We start from the raw sequence: 21402 nt of genomic DNA on the forward strand, positions 1-21402 counted from the left end.
CTTTCCTCTAGACCAGAATTTTCAAACCAGTGCCACACTAAGGTGAAGGCAGATGCTATCTAAGAGGAGCATCCTACACACCTAAAATATTAAACCAACTACACAATTATTAAAGATCCAATGGTGCTGTTCAGAAGAGTAGGGGTGTTAACGTCTGCATACTAGTTAAATTCCACTTTGGTGCTTTGGTGCAGTTTTCCTTAAGGTCTAGCTTTGTTCAGTTTGTTAAGTAGCTTCTCATTTGTCCGCCTTATCTGCTGTGTAGAAATCCATCTATATTTGCAGCACTTTGGTATCCTTAGGGATAAAGTACACTATACACACGTAAGCCATTATTTGTTACAGTACAAAAGACAAATGATAATCTTTTCACATTTTTTTCATAATTTTAAATATTAGTCTTTCCTGAAATGTATTTAATCAGACAGCAATCTCTTTGGTAAATTCTGTGAACTCTAAAATGTAAAAGGCCAAACAGAGACAAGACTTGCTGTCAATTAAATGTTCCACTTACAATTGTATCTATATGAAATCTCTAAACAAAAAACACTTTCTCTGGCCATTAGTATTAGCTCTTGCTTCTACTGTCTATTACTATGGCTATTTATTCCCATTTCAATGATTTCTCAACAATGACGCCCTGGCCCAGAGCTGCTCCACTATCCATCTGGTGCCTGTACTATTTGCCTCTGAATTCCAAAAAGCTGGAGAACTTTTGCCATTTGTGTACCGACATTTGCAATCCCTTCTTAAAAGGACATGTGATCAATGTCAATGACATGTTTTAGAAAAGGCTTAGGTGGTCCGATATAGAAAGTAAGCTTTAACGGACTTATTTTCTGTAATGGGTATACCGACACTTTTGTGACAGAAGTATATGTTGACTAACATTTGTCATCAGATGTATTCACAGGAGGTCTACAGTTAAAAGTCTCAGGCCATCACTGGAAGCAATTTAAGCTGCACATTTACAATGAATGCTTTGCATCATGCAAGTTGCAGGTACTTGTGGGATTTTGTTCAATTCCTCTCCCAGAGCCAGGAAAAGCAGTGACTGTTCAGATGTCTCTGAGCCCTAGGTACCACACACCACCCAAGCCTATTCCACAATCATTCAATGAAATTGAGTTTGGTCAGTAAGGGCATCCATGGCACCGTGGTCATATTCTCAAGAAAATCATTACTGTATAAGCAGCATGTGAACGTGTGGTGTTCAGATGGAATGCTGTCAATTCAGACAGACTAAATGAAGTGTTTTAAGTGAGGTATTAGGACTTGATCAGCATAGTGCTATGCAGACAAACTGCAACCAAACAGTACAAGTGGAATTTTGTAGCAACTAGACACTCCTGCCCAGGACACCAGTTAGACATACTCATCAATCAGTGACGGTAAGCTGCCATGACCTGTGTTTTACCAATCACAGACTGCATTTGGATGTAATGCCTGGCTAGGTTAGAAACTGTCAGCTGTAAACACCCCAGATGGCAAGCAACAGAGTGGAGATTTCATCCAACTTCCAACATACTAATGGCTCAAAGGCAACATTGGTTCCTTTCTGTGTTCTTCATTCATGATTTACACCAGGGCTTGAAATCCTACAGGGTAAGCCAGCTCATCACCTATGCCCAACCCATTCTTTCACTAATGAGGCAATTATTTCTTACGTAAGTTACAAACATAGTCAAGGTGGAACTGTGTAGCAGTGCTCACTGTAGGACTTAATTTCTATCCACTGATTATATAACAAACAAAAATGTACTGTAGGTGCTTAGAAACATGTGCAGAAAACAGTTGTCAAGAGATTATTTTTTTTTCCATCCAACATTTGACTGGATAGGCAGTCAGTGGTGGCTCTACCTGCTAAATGCAACGGAGTTGAATTGCGCCCCTGGGTGTCCCTGCAGTTGATGTTCTCTGGGCTGCACAGTTTCTGCACTCTGGCCAGGCACCCCTTCTTGGCAGCATCCAGCAGAGCCGCATCACCCCTCAGCAAGTCCTGGATGTCTGTGTCACCCTCTTTCACCATGTCTAGAGGCGTGTTTCCATCCCGGTTCTTCTTTGTAGGATCAGCCCCATGCTGTAAATCAAAGGAATGAATTAAAAAAAAGTCCTGCATGCTTAAGCAAAAAAAAAAAAATCCCCCAAAAACCTCAAAGATGTTTGCCTTGTAAATAAAAAAAAGACATGGAAGGCAAAAGTGGAGATCCTGGCACAGAAGAAAGAAGGCCATTCCTTGCATTACACTATTGCAGGGATAATTTTTTTAAGAGAAGATACAAAGACAATTCATGAAGGTTAATGAAAATTTTCAGAGATCATTAACAGTAACTGATCACCAGAGTCTCTTACACACAGCAATAATGTCAAAAACTTAAGCTCACAGTCAGCACTCTTTCACGTGATTGTGGCATTCTTGTTGAATGGAACGATGACGAAACATATTTGGACAATTACAGCACAACAAATCGTTCAAATATAGAAAACAAGGAATAAATAAGACTCTGCTGCATTCTATTCAGCTTAATTAAATGTTTTGGCTGATGTGAATGTCAACACATCTGAATACATTTCAGAATTCTTCAAATAATAAAACTGTTGAATGGAGAAGAGTTTTTGAAAATGCCAAATACCATACTCTCTAGAAGCTTTCCCTTGTTGACGTTAACAAAAGGACAAAATTTGGAGGTTAAGACCTAATATTATGAGCACAAAACCCCTCTTTAATCTCCTCAAATGCAAGCTAATAAAATAACATCTAAGCAAACAGAAATTAAATGGAAATGAACTAACTCAAAAAGGCCTTCTGAAAGATATGTTAAGCTCACACTTAAATTTCTTTTGGGGCGGACAGGTTTAAGAATGGAAGGCAGGATGAGCATAATTACCAAGCATACCTTTAAGAGCAGCTTGCAGATTTCATATTTTCCTTTGGCCGCTGCTTCGTGCAGAGGGGTGAACTTCCATAGGTCTGCAACATTGACTGAAGCCCCATGTCTGACCAGTAGCTCTGCTACTTCATAGTGTCCATATGAGCAGGCATTATGCAAAGGAACCAAACCCCTGAAAGAAGGGCACAAGCCAGACATCAGCGCGCTGCGTAGCTATTTGGCTGCCTTCAGAGTCATAAAAAAGACACAATTGAGATTCCACTCACAGCTAGAATCTACCTTTTCCTATACAAAGACATTATCCATATTTAGCTCATCCTTACTGATAGGAAAATAAGCACTTTCATTTTTTATTTAGATAAAATCATGAGCATGACGGCATGTGAATCCAATTAAGAGAAAGCAATCTTAAAAAAGTCAATGAAAAGACTAGGCATCACTACAGCACAGTGCTTCTTCTAATATTATCCCTCAGAGGCCATTTACAGCCAAGGGTAAGGAATGACTGTGCATTTGCAGAGAAACAGAATAAGAATGTTACCTTTCTTAAATACCGTTCCTAAAATGTTTAATTTACTTTCAGAATAAAACTAATATAAAACTGCTAATAAGTAAAGCAGGATTAGTACTAACAACGGGGCAGCATCCCATTTTAAACCTTCAGGAAGTTTACAATACAACCGGCCCTGAATAAAATATGCAGGAAATAAATATAAGATGAATCTGACATTGCTGCCATAATCTCTCCAAGATGTTGAGCAATCTTTTAAATGTTAAAGGTGCACTGACAATGTGACACCTTTTCAGTGCACACAGGCAGCATGAAGATGCCCGAGGCTAAACAAGCAAGTATTTCTTGTCAGTTAAAAACACCTCAGCATGGACTGATCTGCAACATAGCTTGCAGCAGAAGAGAGCAAGTATCTGGACACCAGGAAAGGGTCATACCCTTTGTCTTTGGCATGGACATCAGCCCCATGGTGCAGCAGGTACTCCACCACAGATACGCGGTTATAACCTGCGGCAAAGTGTAGGGGGGTAGAGTGACGACCCTCCAGATCCCGGCAATTCACATTCTGCGGGGAGCACAGTTGCTGAAAGAAACAAACCGTTGATTTAAAACATCTAAAACATCGTATATGGCAGAAAAATATTAGGTAAAGCTAGTGCCAACACAATCTTATAATACTGGAATATCTAGGCTCTAATATCTTCTCTTAAACATCCCAGTCTTTGCTGGTGCTGGAGACAATGTGTTACAGAATTCAGAAACTGAAATGGGCAGAGCAATTATTTGGTAAACAGTTGTAGTTTTGCTTCTGCACAGAAAACTGATTTCTGTCCCGGTGCTTTTATTTAAAAAAATATAAGAAGGATACAAAAAACAGTGCAAGATGATGACATTTAAAGCGCTGACGTGGTTTAAAATGACCACACAACAAATGACTAAAGTGAATCAGCACCATGGGTTCGCAAACGATATTACCTATTGAGCAAAGGTACACTTCTGCTTGTACAGATCTGCTGTAACAGCTTAAGATACTGTGCGAGGTTTAATTAGGAAAACTTGGCAGATGAAATGTGCTGTTCATACCTTCACAGTGTCCAGGTCTCCAGCTTTAGCAGCTTCTAGAAGCCGATAATCAACATCAGAGTTGCGCACCGGAATGTTTTCTGCAGGCAAAAACCAAAAAAAGCTTTTGCTGACTCCTGTCAATTTAATGATCACACAACAGCAGCTGCAATTAAAAGCATGCAGCAGAATCAGTACACCTGCAGGTGAGACATCTCCTGTCTGAAGCAGCTGATCTGAATTTTATTTTTATTTTGCTGCCTTTTCATTCATTCTGATGATTTTAAATTTTAATTTTTAAAAGAAAAATGCTCTTTATCATTCTATCCAAATGTAGTCACTTTTCTCTGAAGATCACCACTTGAATTAATGGATGTTAAATTAATAAGTGAAGTGACAATAAAATTATCAATTTTGCAGGGATGGAACTCAAAATAACTGAACAAATATCTAGTCAGTTTCCAATACTTGCAATATAAATGTCACAGACGTGTCATTAAATAATTTAAATTAATAATAGGAAAATTCAAATTAGCTAAAATTTTCTCTCAGATAATCACAAAACAAAAATTACAATAAGGAGGACATTTCATATTCTTAATTGCTTCACACTTCAGCAGTATGCGGATTATATTCAAAAGCCAGGTGCATTAAGATTCTTTTTTAAATAAAAAGTAGTAGTATTTTAGCATAAAGAGTTCCTATTGCTCAGTGGTACTTGAACCAGAATAGCTAAAGGCAAACTGCTATAGTTTCATAAATTCTAGGTAGTTTGAATAAGATTCTATTTGTAACTATATAGCTCTTTCAGATTTTGCTTAACATAGATCTGCCCTGTTGCAAAACTAACAACATGTGACATCAATTCCGTATTTCTGACGTGTAATACACTGCATATTTCTCCCTATTTAACTTTGCCTCATGTTTAACTTATCAATATGTAAATTGCGTTTCCCTATTTTTCCACCATGCCCTCATTCAAAAGCACTCAAACACTACAGACACAAAAGCAATGGGCTCAGATCACCTTCAGGGTATTATAGTGTTTGTCCTACAAACAATAGTTTTTTTTTCTTTTTACTATCCACAAATAAGAGCTGTAATAAAAGTATACAATTCCAAACGAAAAAAACAACCACTCCTTCACTTTAGAGTATTACAGAAATTCACTAGAAAACCTCATGATTTATTCTAATTACCTCTTCACACAACATTTACACATTTTTGGTGAATCACCTCAGAAGACATCAAACGGCAACTAAAATTAAAACTCATCATTCATTATTACATAGTACACACATCAAAGGAATTAGTCAACCAGTGATTTGCTTTTTGTGACAGCATTTACAAACTTGATTTCTCCAGTGCTGGATCCTAGCAATGGTCTAATGTGCACACTGCAGTATGTGCACCAGAGCTCCGCACCGTTAAGGATCTGCTGCACTGCTTCATTGCCCATCTGCGCAGCTGTGAAGCCCTGCAGTGAGACGATGGTAGGGTCAGCTCCGTAGCTCAGGAGGAGTCGGCAGGTCTGGAGGTGACCAGCCAGGGCGGCTCTGTGGAGGGATGTCTGCCCCAGAGTGTCCAAGGCGTTCATCTGCAACCACAGGGCACCAGCTGTTAGAACACTGTGGGCATTGGTGAACAGTCAACAACACAAAGTGATGACCTGCTACAGGGCTATAGAAGACACTTTAAAATCTCTGCCTTACAAATAATGTTACAAGCAACAAAATACTCTGGGCCACTGTCTCCAACAAAAAACAAAATTAAGTTCTTATTTAGTTAGAAGGTACATACATGTGTGAATTTTTTCTTCTCATCTATGCAGGCTCACAACGTTCTCAGCCAATAATAAGACATTTACCAGACACCACTGCTGTGACACCCGCTTGTACTTCATGTTACTGAGGTAGACAAGATCTCCTCTTCATCATATGCTTTTTTTTTATTTATGCATTGCTTTTATACAGGTTGATTTAAAACACAAGCATGCTGCTATCGTTGAGTATTTGAGACAGCTGTGACAGCATACATTTGTGACCATGGGGAATGTAATCTCTTGCAACAAAAAATTAAGCATCCATTACGGTCTAATAGTAACAGACAAGACATAAAGGACCACAGGTAGCTCTAACAGCAACTGATGGTGTTTCTATAAGCAGCTCAGACTTTGCCCACCACTCTTGTGGACATAGAGATGGAGCGAGAGCAGATGTGAAACTGACAGTTGCTAGCTCCACAGTTCTGAATGCTAGGGAGAAGGAGCCATGTGTAAATCTGATCGTTTGAAATGAACACATATGTGAATTATTTATCACACCCTGCAGGCAAACAGCACGATCCTTTGGAAAGCCTGTTGTGTGTCTGCAATATGCAGGTAACCAGAGGAAACCAAGGCAAAACTAGAAACCCACCACAGCAACCTCATAGTGTATTAAAGACATCAAACCATTCCTTGTGTGGGAAAAGAAGCCCTTCTAATCTAACACAACATTCTTTAATCAGTGCTTTCTGCACTGTTTGTGAACACAGCAAACCAGTCCGAAACAGTAATACTTCAAGGATGGCAGTCAAAAATAAAAAAAAAAACCTAATTTAACCTCAAAACAGGCATGACAATATTCAGGAATAAATTAACAGATTCCCCAAAAGAAAAAAAGCCTGGGGCACCAAAGATAATTCAAGCCTCCTGTGCTTCTTCACTTTACATATAATGACAACTTCATCTTGATAAAAAGATAACTGGGGATAAGAAACACATGACAAGGCAAAGTTTGTACAGAGGCCATTTTTGACTTCCGGATTTATGAACAGAACAGAAATGCTAAATGACCCACAGGATAAAGTGGTCACCACCCAGTGGCTGATCAAGATCATTTCCTTAGCTCTGTTCCCCAGTCTTATTATTATTCCCGGCAGTACGTTCTCCAGCCATCTGTTTCATTAATGACCAGAACCACTGAGTATAAAGCAAACAAACAAACCAAAAATGCCATTTCCCTGTGGTCCTATCTTGTTTTTGCAAGCAATTCATACACTTTTAATTATTAAAGACTCAAGTTTTATTCACCTCTACTATAAATCTCATCGTATTGACCCAGATCAAATGGAAGCCTCATATTAAAATGCTTTAAGATATCATGCTGACCTCGGCAACTACTGCTTAAAGTCACTATACAAGCGTGATCAGAAAAATCCCAGTTCAACAGAAAATTAATCTAAAAGGATAGAGAGAGGTACATTAAGAAAAATGAATTCCAAATGTGTTAACTGTTAACTTCAGTGTAAATTCTAAATCGAGTTTGTTAGAAATTTAAATCATACTGCACAACAGCAAAGGCCTGTCTGCCTGGTTTGCGAAGCAATGAAAGAACTGAATACGTTGTTATGCTCAGTAAGGCTCATTCTTCTCCAATATTTAGCTCTCAACTTGGCAAGGATATAACACTAAGAACAACAGGTCTGCCCATTAAACAGGAGGCTCAATAAATCTTTCATTGTGATTCCTACCGCTTGACTGTTCAAGGAATCCTGGCTTCACTGCTAAAGATGCTTTATCACACACTCTGCTGGACCGCCAGCCACTGTTAGTCTTACAGGTTACGTGAGAGGCAAGGACATTAGAAGTCTGCACCATTCAAAGAAGCCTTGGTGCACCGGCAATGCTTTATCGCCTCAATCTGGAAGCTTCTGCCTTTAAAGACAGTCTGTGGTTACTTTACGGTAATAAAAAATCCAGGTGAAAGAAGAATTTAAAGCTGTTGTGGGCTCTCCTACAGAATCAGGCAAGATGTATCTAAAGTGTTGTAATAATAAAGGAAATTTGACAAAACTGAGAAATTGATTCATTAAATACTTTCTTCACATTTGTTAACCTATTAGAAAAATGGACATCATCAATAGCTATAAACATATTTGAAAGAACTGATTTACATGCCAATGAGTAACTACTATCCTTACCTCCTGCTTTTCTGCACCTTCACAGACACATTCAAACCATTCCGACATGGTATCAGTCTGGCTTTGATACTGTACTAACCTCTACACAATAAAATAAGCCTCCCTCCTTTGTTGCATCTTCCATTTCTTGTTAATTTGACTAAATAATGACTAAAATAATAAAAATAAACAGCCTTTACTCATTGTCACAGTAAATACATTTTTGAATACTGGCTTACAAGATCTTTCCAGGCCTGAAAAATTCGGTTTGCAGGTATTTGGGAAGGTGCTGTTAAACACTGTTAAATCACAGAAATTCCAAGATGGAAACCAATCAACCGATGACTTGCAGACAGCTTTGTTATATCACAAAGCAGGCACAGACTATCACAGACACACACATCTGCCGTTTATTGTGCATCTTACAGAACTGCCTCAGGAAAGCAGTGAGCCGTCAAGACCCACCGTGTGCCGTAATGCAGTATCCCCCTCATTAGTATGACTGCGTTGCATGAACTAACACTCATGCAGAAATAACAAGCCTGAACTCTGAGAGCCCTAAATATTCATTATGTAACACTTTTTTGAAGCTGAACACAGAAGCACATACAACATGTAGATCCAAGCTGATCCAAGGCACATCAAACCAACCACTCTGTTAACCAGCTAAGATCACAAATAAAAATAAACACCCCACTGCATCCAAAGTCCACCCAGCCTGATCTGGAACAATGTTTTCACTAGAAAATTACTTTCTACATGAATCTTATTCTACACATTTTCACACCGATGCACGACAATGTTCTTGTTGAAATATTTCAGCCCCCTGAGGCTGAAAAGCACACAAGGGACAGCTGGGGCAGGCACTGCTCACTTGCACTTCACAGTGCAGCAGTGATAGCAGAGGCAGGGGTGAAGACTAAAATAGGAGCTCAAGTATTAAAACATAAGTCTGCACCTTGGCCCCATGTTTCTGTAGTACTTCCATGACGTCGTTGTGGGCTCTCTCGGCTGCCACGTGCAATGGGGTCATAAAGCTGTGGGGAGAGAGACATGTCAGCATGTCAGGAGAGCCCGCAGGGAGTGCACGGGTAAAAGCAAGAGGAAAGCCGAACCCCGGCTACGGCGCACTCACTCCTTGTTCTTCTCGTTGACATTGGCGCCCTTCCGCAGCAGGAGCTCCGTCACCTGCTTCCGCTTGGGATGGGGTGAGGCGACAGCACAGTGCTGAAATCAAGGGAATTGATGCACAATTATCGCAGACTATTCTCACAGGTTGTTCTTTATACATAAGGCCAAACAAAAAACAAACTGTCCCTTAAGTGAAATTGGGAGTTCACAGGTTAATTATGCAATGATCGATACTATCAATACACACATCCATCTATCACTGTATGGAAAATAACCACTATGGCCAGCCACATTTATACAGGAAGGTCATGGCTGTGTCCTTAGCATTTCTTACCAAAGCCGTTTCGTGGGACTGTGGATGTTTGAAGTTGATGATTTCCAAAGCAAGAGTTTTCTTCACCTTCGCCATATCAGCCTCACGTGCTGCCTGAAGCAATGAATGACCTTTGAATTCATCTGTGTGAGACAAAGGGGAAAAAAAAGTTAAGATAGCATTTTTCAAATATTTTTAATTTACTCTGTATTGCACTTTAATTTAACACTACTGCTGCATTTCATGCCCAGTATTTCAAGATGGTTTCCAGAAACTAATGAAAAATATTACAAATACAGAACACTTACAAAAAAAATAAGATTACTTGTAGCTAAATAACAGCATATGTGTTTCTGCCAAGAGATACTAAGCAGCCAAAAATACTTTACACTTCTAATTCCCAGTAGGCTGCAAAGGGTAAGTGCAGGCATGTTTGGTCTGAGCCCTTTCACCACACTGCAGGATATAAAAAGATGGATGTCATGTGCCCACATAATGAAAATCGATGACAAGAACGTGTGCACAGGAAGTACATTCTCATTAGTTGTTTGGCCAGTTTATACCATGATCTCAATACTCCACATACACCCCACCACAGATGGACTTCAATGTCTTTCTAGGTTTGTCAATAACTATGGTTGAGCTACAATTTAAAAGAACTCTACACTTCATTCTTTATTTTCAATTGAACCTGTGCCAGCTACATTAACTAATCCCCACACAATCACAAGATTCCATCCCAAATGTGCTGTGTGGTCCAACAGCCATATTAAGATGTAACATGGAATCTAAGACTTTTTATATTTGATTATACCATACATTTAATTTAAAAAATGGCAAAGATGTACTTGGGGTGTGCCTCTAACATGAAGTGTGTACAGTATGTACATAACCGAAAACCACAGTAGTAATCCCGTAATTCTAATTTTGTAGTTATATGTTACCACAAAGAATGTACACAACCATTTAAAAGTAAAAATTATGAACAGGGATAATAACCCACTATCACAGTTATTATGCACAGAATCTAGAAGTGGTGGAGCACACCAAAGTAAGTTAAGAGATGAGCACAACTTAACACTATAAGCAACGATGGAAAACTTTTTTCATTAGGATTCACATTTCAATACAAAGGGCTGTTTTATTTGCAGATTTAATACCGTCTGCATTTCACTTACCTTATAAAAAAGGAAATGCCTTGCTAGATTAAAACAGATTAGAATACAACTGAATTGAACTCAAATGTTATTCACTTCTCACTCTAGAAAATTCAAATAATTAAATGTCTCACCCAGCCTTAGAGCTGCATAGCACATTTGTAATTGAATGTGGTTGCATTGGAGTCAATTTGTGCAAAGTCTAATTTTTCCAATGAGACCAGTAAACTACAGCTTTAACTTGCTTATGTCTTGCAACAGAAAAAATAGCAAGCACTACAAGGTATCTTTTTGACATACACTACCTTGCCTGTGTTTATCTAAGGGTTGGAAAATATTATAAGAATAATCAGAAAATGCATTGTATGTCAAGAACAAACCTTGTCAGCAGTCATTTTGCAGTTTGCCCAACCTATAAAAGTAATGAGGGTCAGGGAACAAGGGCAGTGTCTGCCAATTTAATCAATGTATTATAAAATGGTCAATATAGGAAAAACTATCGGAAGATTTATAATACCTTTTGTTAATATGGTGCTGGTTATTTTTCCAGATATATGGCAAGTACAAACACAGAATTATGTATTTTTTTAGTTTTCAATTACTGTCATGTATTGAGACGATTTTGCAAAACATTTGTCTGCAATTCACAAAAAGATTTCTTCCATGCAAAGGCCATTAGGTTACAAAAGTTACCCACCTATACTACTATATAAACACAAAAAAATTAACACAATTGTTTTTGAACTACTCTACTAAGATTGTGTCAGCAGATGTAAAAAAAAATGAATTAGCAAGCCATGTCAATTTAATTTTATATTCCTTTGTCCTCAAAGCCCCAAAGCCCTCTGTAACCATCAATTAAGCATTCCCCTCTATAATTCGCAGAAGCAGCACTGTAATGACAGCTGTCAAAGGGCCTCAAGTTTAACAGACACTGGTGATATTAAAATTATTGCTTCTGGCAACTGCAATTATAATAAACCCTCATGGTGGATTTAATATTAAACATGAGTGAATATTAAATACATAATTCCATTAGAACTGCAATGGGATTTTTTAAACCTAAGATGATTCCTAAATAAACTACACATTGCCCAATCACTATCAGCAAACATGCTTCCACAGATATAGGATTGGAAGAGTAAGATCTGACTGATTTCATAAAGCAGTAGCCCTTCATATAACTGAAACAAAATGCCTACTGAAATGTAGACTCACTTATAGGGTGATGCCGATCAAAATGATGCTGATAAGGAAAAGTGGAAAACAGCCTTTTACTACATTACAGTCTACTTTTACTTAAATTGAAATTGGATTATTTTAGATAAGGGTAGCTATATAACATACATATAAATAAAAGAAAAATGGGGTACCCACGGTGGTGCAGTGAAAAAAATTGCTGCCTCATAACTCTGGGGGGCCCTGGGTTCAATTATGGACCTGGAATTCCAGGCCAGGAAACTGTGGGGCAACCCTCAGCAATGCTGGTGTCCAATCATCCAGCTGTGATGACTGGAGCCAAGTGCCTTGATCAAGTTTATGACCACAAGGTTCACTGCTTTGCAGCTGGGAGTCCAGAGGGTTAGCTACTTCTCTGCACTACCAGCCTCTTTCATAAGGATAAAAGCAAACCTTTTGTTTTAGCTCTCATTGGAAAGATCATTTTTCTTCTCTTCACGCAGCGTAAGCATAACTACAAAGTAACTACATCAAAAAAAAATATTTTAAAGCACAATACGGTGTAGCTCATTTCAACATTTACCTTCCACAGTGCAACCACAGGGAATGGATATCAGTGCAACGAATGACCAACGCACTGCCTGAATTTGAAATATATAGACCATCATTCTTCAATACACAAAACCATACACACCGTACGGCACATAAGGCCCGGCAAAGCTCCTAAAAAGCCCTGCTGTTATGCACAGGAAACTAAAGCATGGGAATGGGAGTGGGGCGATTTTTGCTTACAGGTGAGCCGTTCCTTCAGCTCAGGCGTGGGGGCCATGTCGACGGCACTCTTGCCATGGCAATTGACCAGCGTGGGGTCCGCGCCATGGCTCAGCAGGAGGGAGCAGACCTCCACTCGGTTCTTGGAAGCGGCTTCATGTAAAGGTGTGAACTGCCAAAGGTCCATGGCGTTGACACAGGCTCCATGCTGGGGATGCAAATGAAGATACAGCTCAGCAAAAAGCACAGGCAGGCTTGTGAAATGAAAGCTGTTAAAAATATGAATACTTCTCTGTCTGTGCTCCTACTAAACTCAAAAGAAACGGGGCAATATGTTATTCTTCAAATCATATGCCAGGAATACAATCTCACGGCAATGAACCGCTGCCTTATGAACTGCCATGAAAGATTAATGGATATTATACAGCTATGCAGAGCCTGACACGGGCACAATTTCTATCAGTTGTCGTCGAGTGTGAAATTACCAGTGACAGTACGAGCCAACAAGTCCGGAAACATTGGAGAGCACCTTAAAACTGCTACAAAGATGCTGGACAAAATCTGACTTTAGTGCTAATCAAGGATTTGTAACAAACATCAAAAGATGTACAAGGCAAGGGAGAAGCTCAGAAGACTGCCACAGTTTGTACGCTTTTATGTGTTGGCGACTCTAAAGCTATTGATCTAATGGATCATGCACGGCACACTGTGATGACGGGATAATTAACACAACCTCAGGACACCTTTGTGCAACAAAATATAGGCCTGAATCATGTCTGTCTGGAATATAAATCTACACTTAATGAGCACAGAGGTTTTGAAGGATTTGCTCTTGGAAAAGAGCAGTTTAAATACATAAAAAATTATGCGTGTTGAATGTTTCAATGTGTTTTAATGGTGTAAAAATCATACTATGTAAATATTACATACTGCTGAGGGCTTCCAGCTATTTTAACTGAAAACTCAAAGTCACCAATATGTCCGTTGCACATAAATATTTCTTCCTTTCCAATTTATTCTGCTTCTGAAAGTATTAAATATTAAAACATAGGAATATTTTGTTCTACGTTTTGGATAAATGCTGTAAATTAACTTGTTTCTAAATATCTAGCATCACACTAAAACATCTTTCAAAGAAGAACTTGCTCTTAATTTAGTTGCCTTTGTGAAATCATTTTCACTTTTTACTCAGCCCAACATATTTCATCACACAAAGGTTTTGTCCTTTTTCTTTATCCCTGAGAGGAATTATATAATAGCACAGGGATATTTCACACCTGAAAAGAAATATGAAATGGTCTAAGGAACCCTTACCAGGCACTATTGCCTAGTCTTGAGGACCATGCAAAGCTCTGTCCTGTCTTACCTTGAGCAGTAGCTCTGTCACCTCATAATGTCCATAGGAACAAGCATTGTGAAGGGGAACAAGACCACTGCAAAAAAGAACAATGGATATGTATCCATGAATTAATGGGTGAGATGCAGAACTGGCAACACTATACCATGCTTCAGATCTTGAGAACCAAGACTTTGTCTAGCCCTGACATTCCTCTACCTCTGCTTTCTTTTCTGGCAATCCAAATCTCCCACATTAACACATTCACAAAGTACAACTGATATCAGATGAGCTCTTTATTATAATTGTCAAGCAAAGTGTGGTAACAGACACTGTATTTAGAAATTCTGCACACCCCAATACCCCCAAGAGGCATTAAAACACAGTTCTGCTGAGCACCTCCACAGTAGGTAGAATCATCAGTGCAACATTTACATGAGCTGTGAAGGACTGGAATCACTCACAAGGACAGTCATCAACTGACTGCTTCGATATGTGGGACACCCAAACACATCACGCTTTCCTGAGCTAACTTTCAAACTGTAGTTTTAAGATCACAATACAGAAAACAACAGGACTTTAAGCTTGACTTGTCTAACGTGCTTCATGTCTAATAATCCTAGACCCATTTCAATCAACCAAAAAAAGAAAATCTGGTGTTTTTCAAATCCTGCTAACAGAACAGGCAGATTTGGCTCAACTTGTGCAAACATGCACATTAGCATAGCTTATAGCTAGCAGTGTCATGTTGCCTAGTAACAAAGTGATCGAATAAGATGTGGAAATGTCAAACGCCACGGTGGATTTTATTCAGAATAAAAAGGAAAGACATTTAAATATAAAATGTTTAATGTTATTAAATTAGAAGTTACCAGGCTTTACACACTCATTCAAGTGGATCATGAAACCCTTTTTAGTGCAGGATACTGCTCCAATGGTTTCTTTTAGTGCATAAACCATGATTAAATGTGTACTGCAAGCACATATGAGCAGGCAGAATTTAATCAGTATAATTAAATTGGCAAAATAAAGTACCTATATTAGCCTTTTAGTTCAAGCCAATATAAAAAATAAAGAGGCTTATTATTTACAAAAAGCAAACAAGGCAAATGTAAACAATGCAAAGGGGGTTGAGCGGGGGGGGGTGGGGCAAGGCCCTTAACCCCAGCTGCTCCAGGGGCGCTGTATAAAAGAGCAAGCTGGGGTATGCGAAAAGACAAATTCCTAATGCAAGAAATTGTATATGGCTAATAAAGCGATCTTATCTGGTCTTAATCTCCTATCTTAGTGATGTTCTGCACCTATATTATTGTCAACTTGTGCAGTGTCGCCATGTGGTATCATTATTTTTTATTTGTTTAGTCAATGTGAGGTCTTTAAAGCTATATTAATAAGTCCAGAATTTTGCTGAATCAGAAAGTAAAAAGTATTATTAATTTTGCTAAAAACAGATATGACAATTATCTAAAATTAATCTCTTGACACTCCATTCTTAAATCAGAGTTCAGCTAAATTTGGCTTTTTCAAATTTGACCATTTTCTTTTTTGCTTTTTAACCATATTCTATCTGGTTACTGGGTAATTGTAAACAAAGCAAAGTTCACAATTTTACATATATAGTAGTGTAAACAATCCTGTTGGCTTATATACAGTTTTGTACATCTTATGATTAAACCTGTCTCAGGGTTCTTTTCTATGCATCTGTTTTCTATATAGCATTGAAACAGACCATCAGACATGCTGTGCATGTACAGTATTAAGTATTAATGTGCTTAAACATTCAGTGCCTAACTAATTCTTGGGGTTGGCCAAGTCTATGTTAAGCATGAATTTACATTCTGAAATGTGCTCAAACATTTATACAGTAACATTCAGAATTTATATAGCAGTACAGATGTAACTTGCAAAATGAAAATGATGCAAAAACTTGACTTCACATTTTGTATTTTATAATAGCCTGCTGTGAGATGTGACACAATGTCATGTACTTTCATTATTTGTGCCCATGGGTTCCTAATAAGTGCCAGTAACAGCAAAGGTGAGATGAGGCAAAATGGAAAAAGCATTCTTGATCAGCAGTGTGTGAAAAATGAATATTCAGTTCATCACTGGTATAAAATTGTTTTGAAGAAGTCCATATTTCTTAAAAATAAAGAAAAAAAAGAAAAGAAAGAGAAACAGAATAAACATAAGTCATAGAGAGGTGCGACTGGAGCACCCGAGTTCTGGAATATGATCACCACAGAAATTAATATGAGTTCTTTCTGCAAACAGATATAAGTAGTGAACACTTTCAGATTTCTTTTGGGGTGGTGGTGGGGGGGGGGTTCTGTAATACTGGTGAGCATTTTTTTTACTCCATCAGAAATTTGACTCTTCCAAATTTGACTTTTCCATGGTTGTTTACCGAGAATGTTCTCACTTCCCAAGGATAGCAATGCTCTAAAACAAATGAAAAAGTTGCATGGCTACGCACCCCTTATCCTTGGCGTGCACGTCAGCTCCGTGCTGCAGAAGGAGCTGCACAATTCTTACTCGGTTATATCCGGCTGCCAGGTGGAGAGGGGTGGACTGGAAAAAAAAATAAAAACCATTACAGAAGCAAGAACTGACTTAGTCATAGAACATCAAACAAAACAGCTCCTCAAATGGAGCCAAATCAGATTGAAGTCATTAGTGTTTTTTTTGTTTTAGATAGTGCAGCACCTTTTCAGTAATGCATTAAAACAACATGAAAAATCACAGCACTAAATGTGAAGCGTATGTCCTTCCGTATCCCTGCCATAAAACGATGCTTGACTACACGTGCTGAGCATGAATCTCAGACTTTTGCCTGTTTGCGTGGGTTGCGAGAGCTCTGCCTCTACAGAATGGCTGAGAGACGCCAAAAGGAGCTCTTTTAAAAAAATATTAACCTTCGCATGTACAGCTGAAAACCGCACATTCAAACTAGCTGAGAATGAACCTGTCAACTTGAACCAAGGCAAAGCATTCTGTGCCCTCCTTACAACTTTAAAGTGGAAGAAATGTTTTAAAAAGCACATCAAAACTTTTCACTTAAAATAGCTTTGGCAGAAGTTAAGAAGGAGCAGGGATTTCTCCCTTCTCAAAAGCATGCAAGAACCATTTCCAGAGAAGCCTTGAACTCAACAGCTGCAAAGAGCTAAGAGATGGCTTCTTAAACTGTTAAGGCAGGTTGATTTGCAGCAAAATGCATGTCATTGAATTTTCAAGCAAGATAATCCTAATGGCATTAATAGACGAAAGCAAGAAAGGGGGTTAAATCCTCTAAAATATTTTAGAACAGAGTTTGCCTGCTCCTGCATCATTTTCAATTAGGTATTTTTTTCAGCAGAAATGGGAACCAGATGAGGAGCTGCCTGTTGTTAAGAGTGAAAGTTCACAGCAGTAGTTGATGCATTAACTTCTAGGCGACCTTTGGAGACCAAGCTTTATGGTATACAACAATACTGCACTTTTCTAATTAAAAGACAACATGAGCAGCTTAGCAACAGTATAATTCATAGACGTAGATGTTAGCAATACGTGCACTTGATATAAGACAAAATAACTTCTGCAAGGGAACAGCATAGCAAACAGACAGGGTGGGCTATGAGGTCAATATGGCTACAGAGAGAAAGTGCATTCAAAACAAGGTGCAAATCACTCCAGAAATTACTGCAGAATCATTCAGTGTGCTCAATGAAGGAGGAGTATTAAGAAAAAAAGTGAGAAATCACAGAAAACGTGTAATGAGCGAGCATTAAGTTACAGCCGCTTAAACAGTACAGTGATTCGTTCTGTTTTTTGTTACATTGTGGACTTATGAATTAGAAGACCAGAATAATTTCTAGCCAACATGAATTGGATTAAAAACTGTATGACTTATTGTGTCGGACAATATTTACAAAATGCAGAACAGGCTTTGTGCATGCATATTTGTACAAAAAATTAAAAATAAGAGTGGCTCAAGCTTTTGGGGTGGGAAAGTGAGATCACTTGGGATTAGGGGGTGTAGATTGGGGGGGGCAGTGTTTTCTCTTCCATTAGAGCAGGCAACAACAAATTTGAAATCCTACATGAAGGACAGAACCTCTTATAAACCCCACCCACCCCAACACACCAAGCAGGAGCATTGGTAGATGGAATGTGGCCACAGCAAAAAGTCCCCGGACCATTTTGTGCATGTAAGAAAGTCAGAGCCAGCTTGTTTGTAAATTAAAAAAAAAAATCACAATAGTGCATCAATCTAAGAGCTGTTATTTAAAATAAACTTACCAGCATTTTTTGGGATGTCGACTGATAGACAATGTCGCCAGAATCACAAAAAAACAAACAAAAAAATGATAAAATGATAGCATCATGTTATTATCTCAAAGATAGAAGGCTCTTACTATAGATGTATATAGGTTATTTTTGTAAATCTTCACAAACAATAGTTAAAAAAATATTCAGTTTGTTCTTCTTATAATTTAACAACATTGGAAGCTTTCAAGAGATCAGGCGGCCACAAGTTTACTATCTGAGCAATCACCTGTTCATGCCAAAAACGATACGCTGTCTATTAGAATTGCTTAAATTTACAAAATGCTGCTTTGTTGGTTATGACATTTTGGCTGACTGACAGGATGCCACAGTGACTTTTATGCTCTTATACCAAAATCTGTTACTAAATGCAAGGGTCTCAGGATACATCCTTAAAAGAAAAGACAGTTGAGCTACTAAAATGTACAACAGTACATCTTTAACCCTTCTTTAAGTCTCATTAAAAACTTCAGGGCACCTGCAAGAAAACTGCAATGCCTATAAAAGATGCCTGGAAAGCAGCTGAGTTCAGTCAGCAAGCTAGGATAACTCTCCATCACCCAGCAATGCCTCACAATTTCATACTGACCAGTGCATTAAAGTGCTTGAAAAGCACTTCTGCTTTTCAGTTGTCTGGTCTTGGTATCATCTGATTAGTCTCAAAGACAGCTCCTCTGATCGTTGAGCATCACCTGTTTTTTTTCGGCCACTGTTCTCTTGAGTAGAAAAACTAGAAATAATGCACACTTGCACATACGTGCTTAAAGCAGACCATTTAGCACATAAGACCACATAACTGCTTATTTCCAATCTCTTGAGATCTGGGCATGCTAGTGCATTTTACAAAAGGTGTTGTAAGCAATTGAGTATATGCTAACAAACTACTTTTTCAGCTCACTATTACAAATTATAAATGAACTCAGACTTTCTTTTCACCCATTAAACTAATTTGTAGATATTAACAAAGCTGTAAAACAGCAGGGAAAGGTGGTCAGTTAAATGTATATTTTAATAACTGGATGGCTAAGAAAATTCTATGGAGCAAAAGGGCAGAACATCCCCTAACAAACACATTATACAAGTTAATCATCCTTAGACTAATGTATAAACTACCAGTGGTTCCATATTAAACAGAGTTAAATCAGGATATGTGATAAGGAAAACTAAGCTGAATTTACAAACAAAAAGTGGAATGATTCAAAATGCCACCGTAATGATGGACTCACTCTCAAAAAGAAAGATGATAGATTTTAAAAACTTCATAGTTAAAAAAAATAATTGGTATGTAACACCCAACATAGAGTCATGTTAACATTAACTGTAGGAGTCCCATCAAACTACAATATGCCAAACTTTTAATATTTGCCTTTACATGGCTCTGACATCCAACTGACAGTTCTGTTAAAATTCAACAGATGATTCTCCTATCGCAGTTTTCATTTTATAACATTGTGCAATCGCAATGGACAAACAGCTACTTCAAACGGACTCCGATATACCTCCTTCCCTAACTCTGTAAGCTCTGAAGCTTCAAGATTGGATTAAAATCTGCAAAAGAAATCAGTAAGACAAATGTACATCGAAGTTGAAAACATTTTAGTGTATATAGTACACACTGCTTTTCTTTCTATGAAGTACATTTCTCTCACAATTGCAAAGAACACCACACTTTGGGTGTCTAATGAATGCTGACCACAGTTCAGAATTCACTCCACAGAAAATTAACAAGTAAGATCTCTCAAAGAAGGATGGAGCACATTGTAAAGTAGCTCCAAAAGGCTTCTGCTGCTTGTTTGCACACCTGACAAATGCAAAACAGTAATTAAAAGGGTAAGAAAACATGCCTCACATAACTTTTGTGATGCATGCTCCTACACAAGCTAATCTGAGAGTGATTAAAACCCTAACATTCTGACTCAATACAGTACTGATGTGAGTCTTGGAGAGTTTAGATCACTACTTTCACACAGACATGGCAAAATTTACAAGACATGGAAATACAAAAATTCAAATATCAAATCAAGCCTTTATCTTCAGAAAAATAACCCAGCACATTTTGAAACTAAAGTCAGTGTCAAAACACTACAAAATATACATATTTTGTATGCTAGGAATATTTTATTCTATAAGATCAGAAAGGGCTGATTTAAAATGAGAAAAGGAGTATTTTCCACTTTACTTAAAAAACAAGACAAACAAACTTATTGAAAGCATCACCACATGACACATTTCTTCCAAATCTCCATCAGGAACAATGAGAGATGATTGTAACAGAGAAATGACATAAAAATCGTAAGGGGCAGCAGCAGTTTCCACTGGGGGTCGTGTCAAAATCTGTTACATTTAACCTTTTACAGGCAAGGTCTGAATTATAAGAGCATGAAACTGGACACCAATCTACAGACCAGGGGACATACTGAGTTTTAAAAACACAGTACTGAAGCACCTATATTAATTAAGATTCAAATGACAACTGCTTTAAAAATAATTAAAACTCAAATGTGGTTTTCACATGATATGATGAAACAGCACAAACCCACTCCGAGACTTTGACTGGACTACAGACAAAGCAGCATACAACCATAACTGGTACCTTGTTCAAGGAAGCCACAAAAACACACATACAAAAACAAACGCTTATGTGCACCAGTATCTTGGGCTGATCAATCAAGGTCCTGCGTACAGAGGACTTTCCTTTAAAGAAAAGCAGGAAAACGAAATCTACAATGTTGCTGAAAAATCTGAAAGCCGTGATGTAAATTTAGCAGCAGAAAACTCTGCAATATAAGTGCATCATTAAAACT

At 38.2% G+C, this 21402-nt stretch overlaps 1 protein-coding gene across 2 annotated transcripts in view; it reads right to left on the reverse strand.

Annotated features, from left to right (window-relative positions):
- tnksa (tankyrase, TRF1-interacting ankyrin-related ADP-ribose polymerase a) overlaps positions 1-21402 on the reverse strand; it is a 140133-nt gene that overhangs the window by 22565 nt on the left and 96166 nt on the right. The window contains exons 6-17 of one of the 2 annotated variants that reach the window (XM_088628843.1): positions 18572-18592; positions 16770-16864; positions 14324-14390; positions 12979-13165; positions 9872-9993; positions 9542-9633; positions 9365-9443; positions 5890-6061; positions 4486-4565; positions 3840-3985; positions 2898-3063; positions 1861-2080 (exon numbers count right to left, since the gene is read on the reverse strand). In XM_088628843.1, coding sequence (XP_088484969.1) covers positions 1861-2080; positions 2898-3063; positions 3840-3985; positions 4486-4565; positions 5890-6061; positions 9365-9443; positions 9542-9633; positions 9872-9993; positions 12979-13165; positions 14324-14390; positions 16770-16864; positions 18572-18592 — 1447 coding nt within the window. The remainder of the gene's footprint in view (positions 1-1860; positions 2081-2897; positions 3064-3839; positions 3986-4485; positions 4566-5889; positions 6062-9364; positions 9444-9541; positions 9634-9871; positions 9994-12978; positions 13166-14323; positions 14391-16769; positions 16865-18571; positions 18593-21402) is intronic. The other variant, XM_088628844.1, reaches the window with a different exon arrangement.

Source organism: Lepisosteus platostomus, chromosome 4, assembly GCF_059453375.1.
Source record: "Lepisosteus platostomus isolate fLepPlt1 chromosome 4, fLepPlt1.hap1, whole genome shotgun sequence".
Taxonomy (NCBI): Eukaryota; Metazoa; Chordata; class Actinopteri; order Semionotiformes; family Lepisosteidae; genus Lepisosteus; species Lepisosteus platostomus.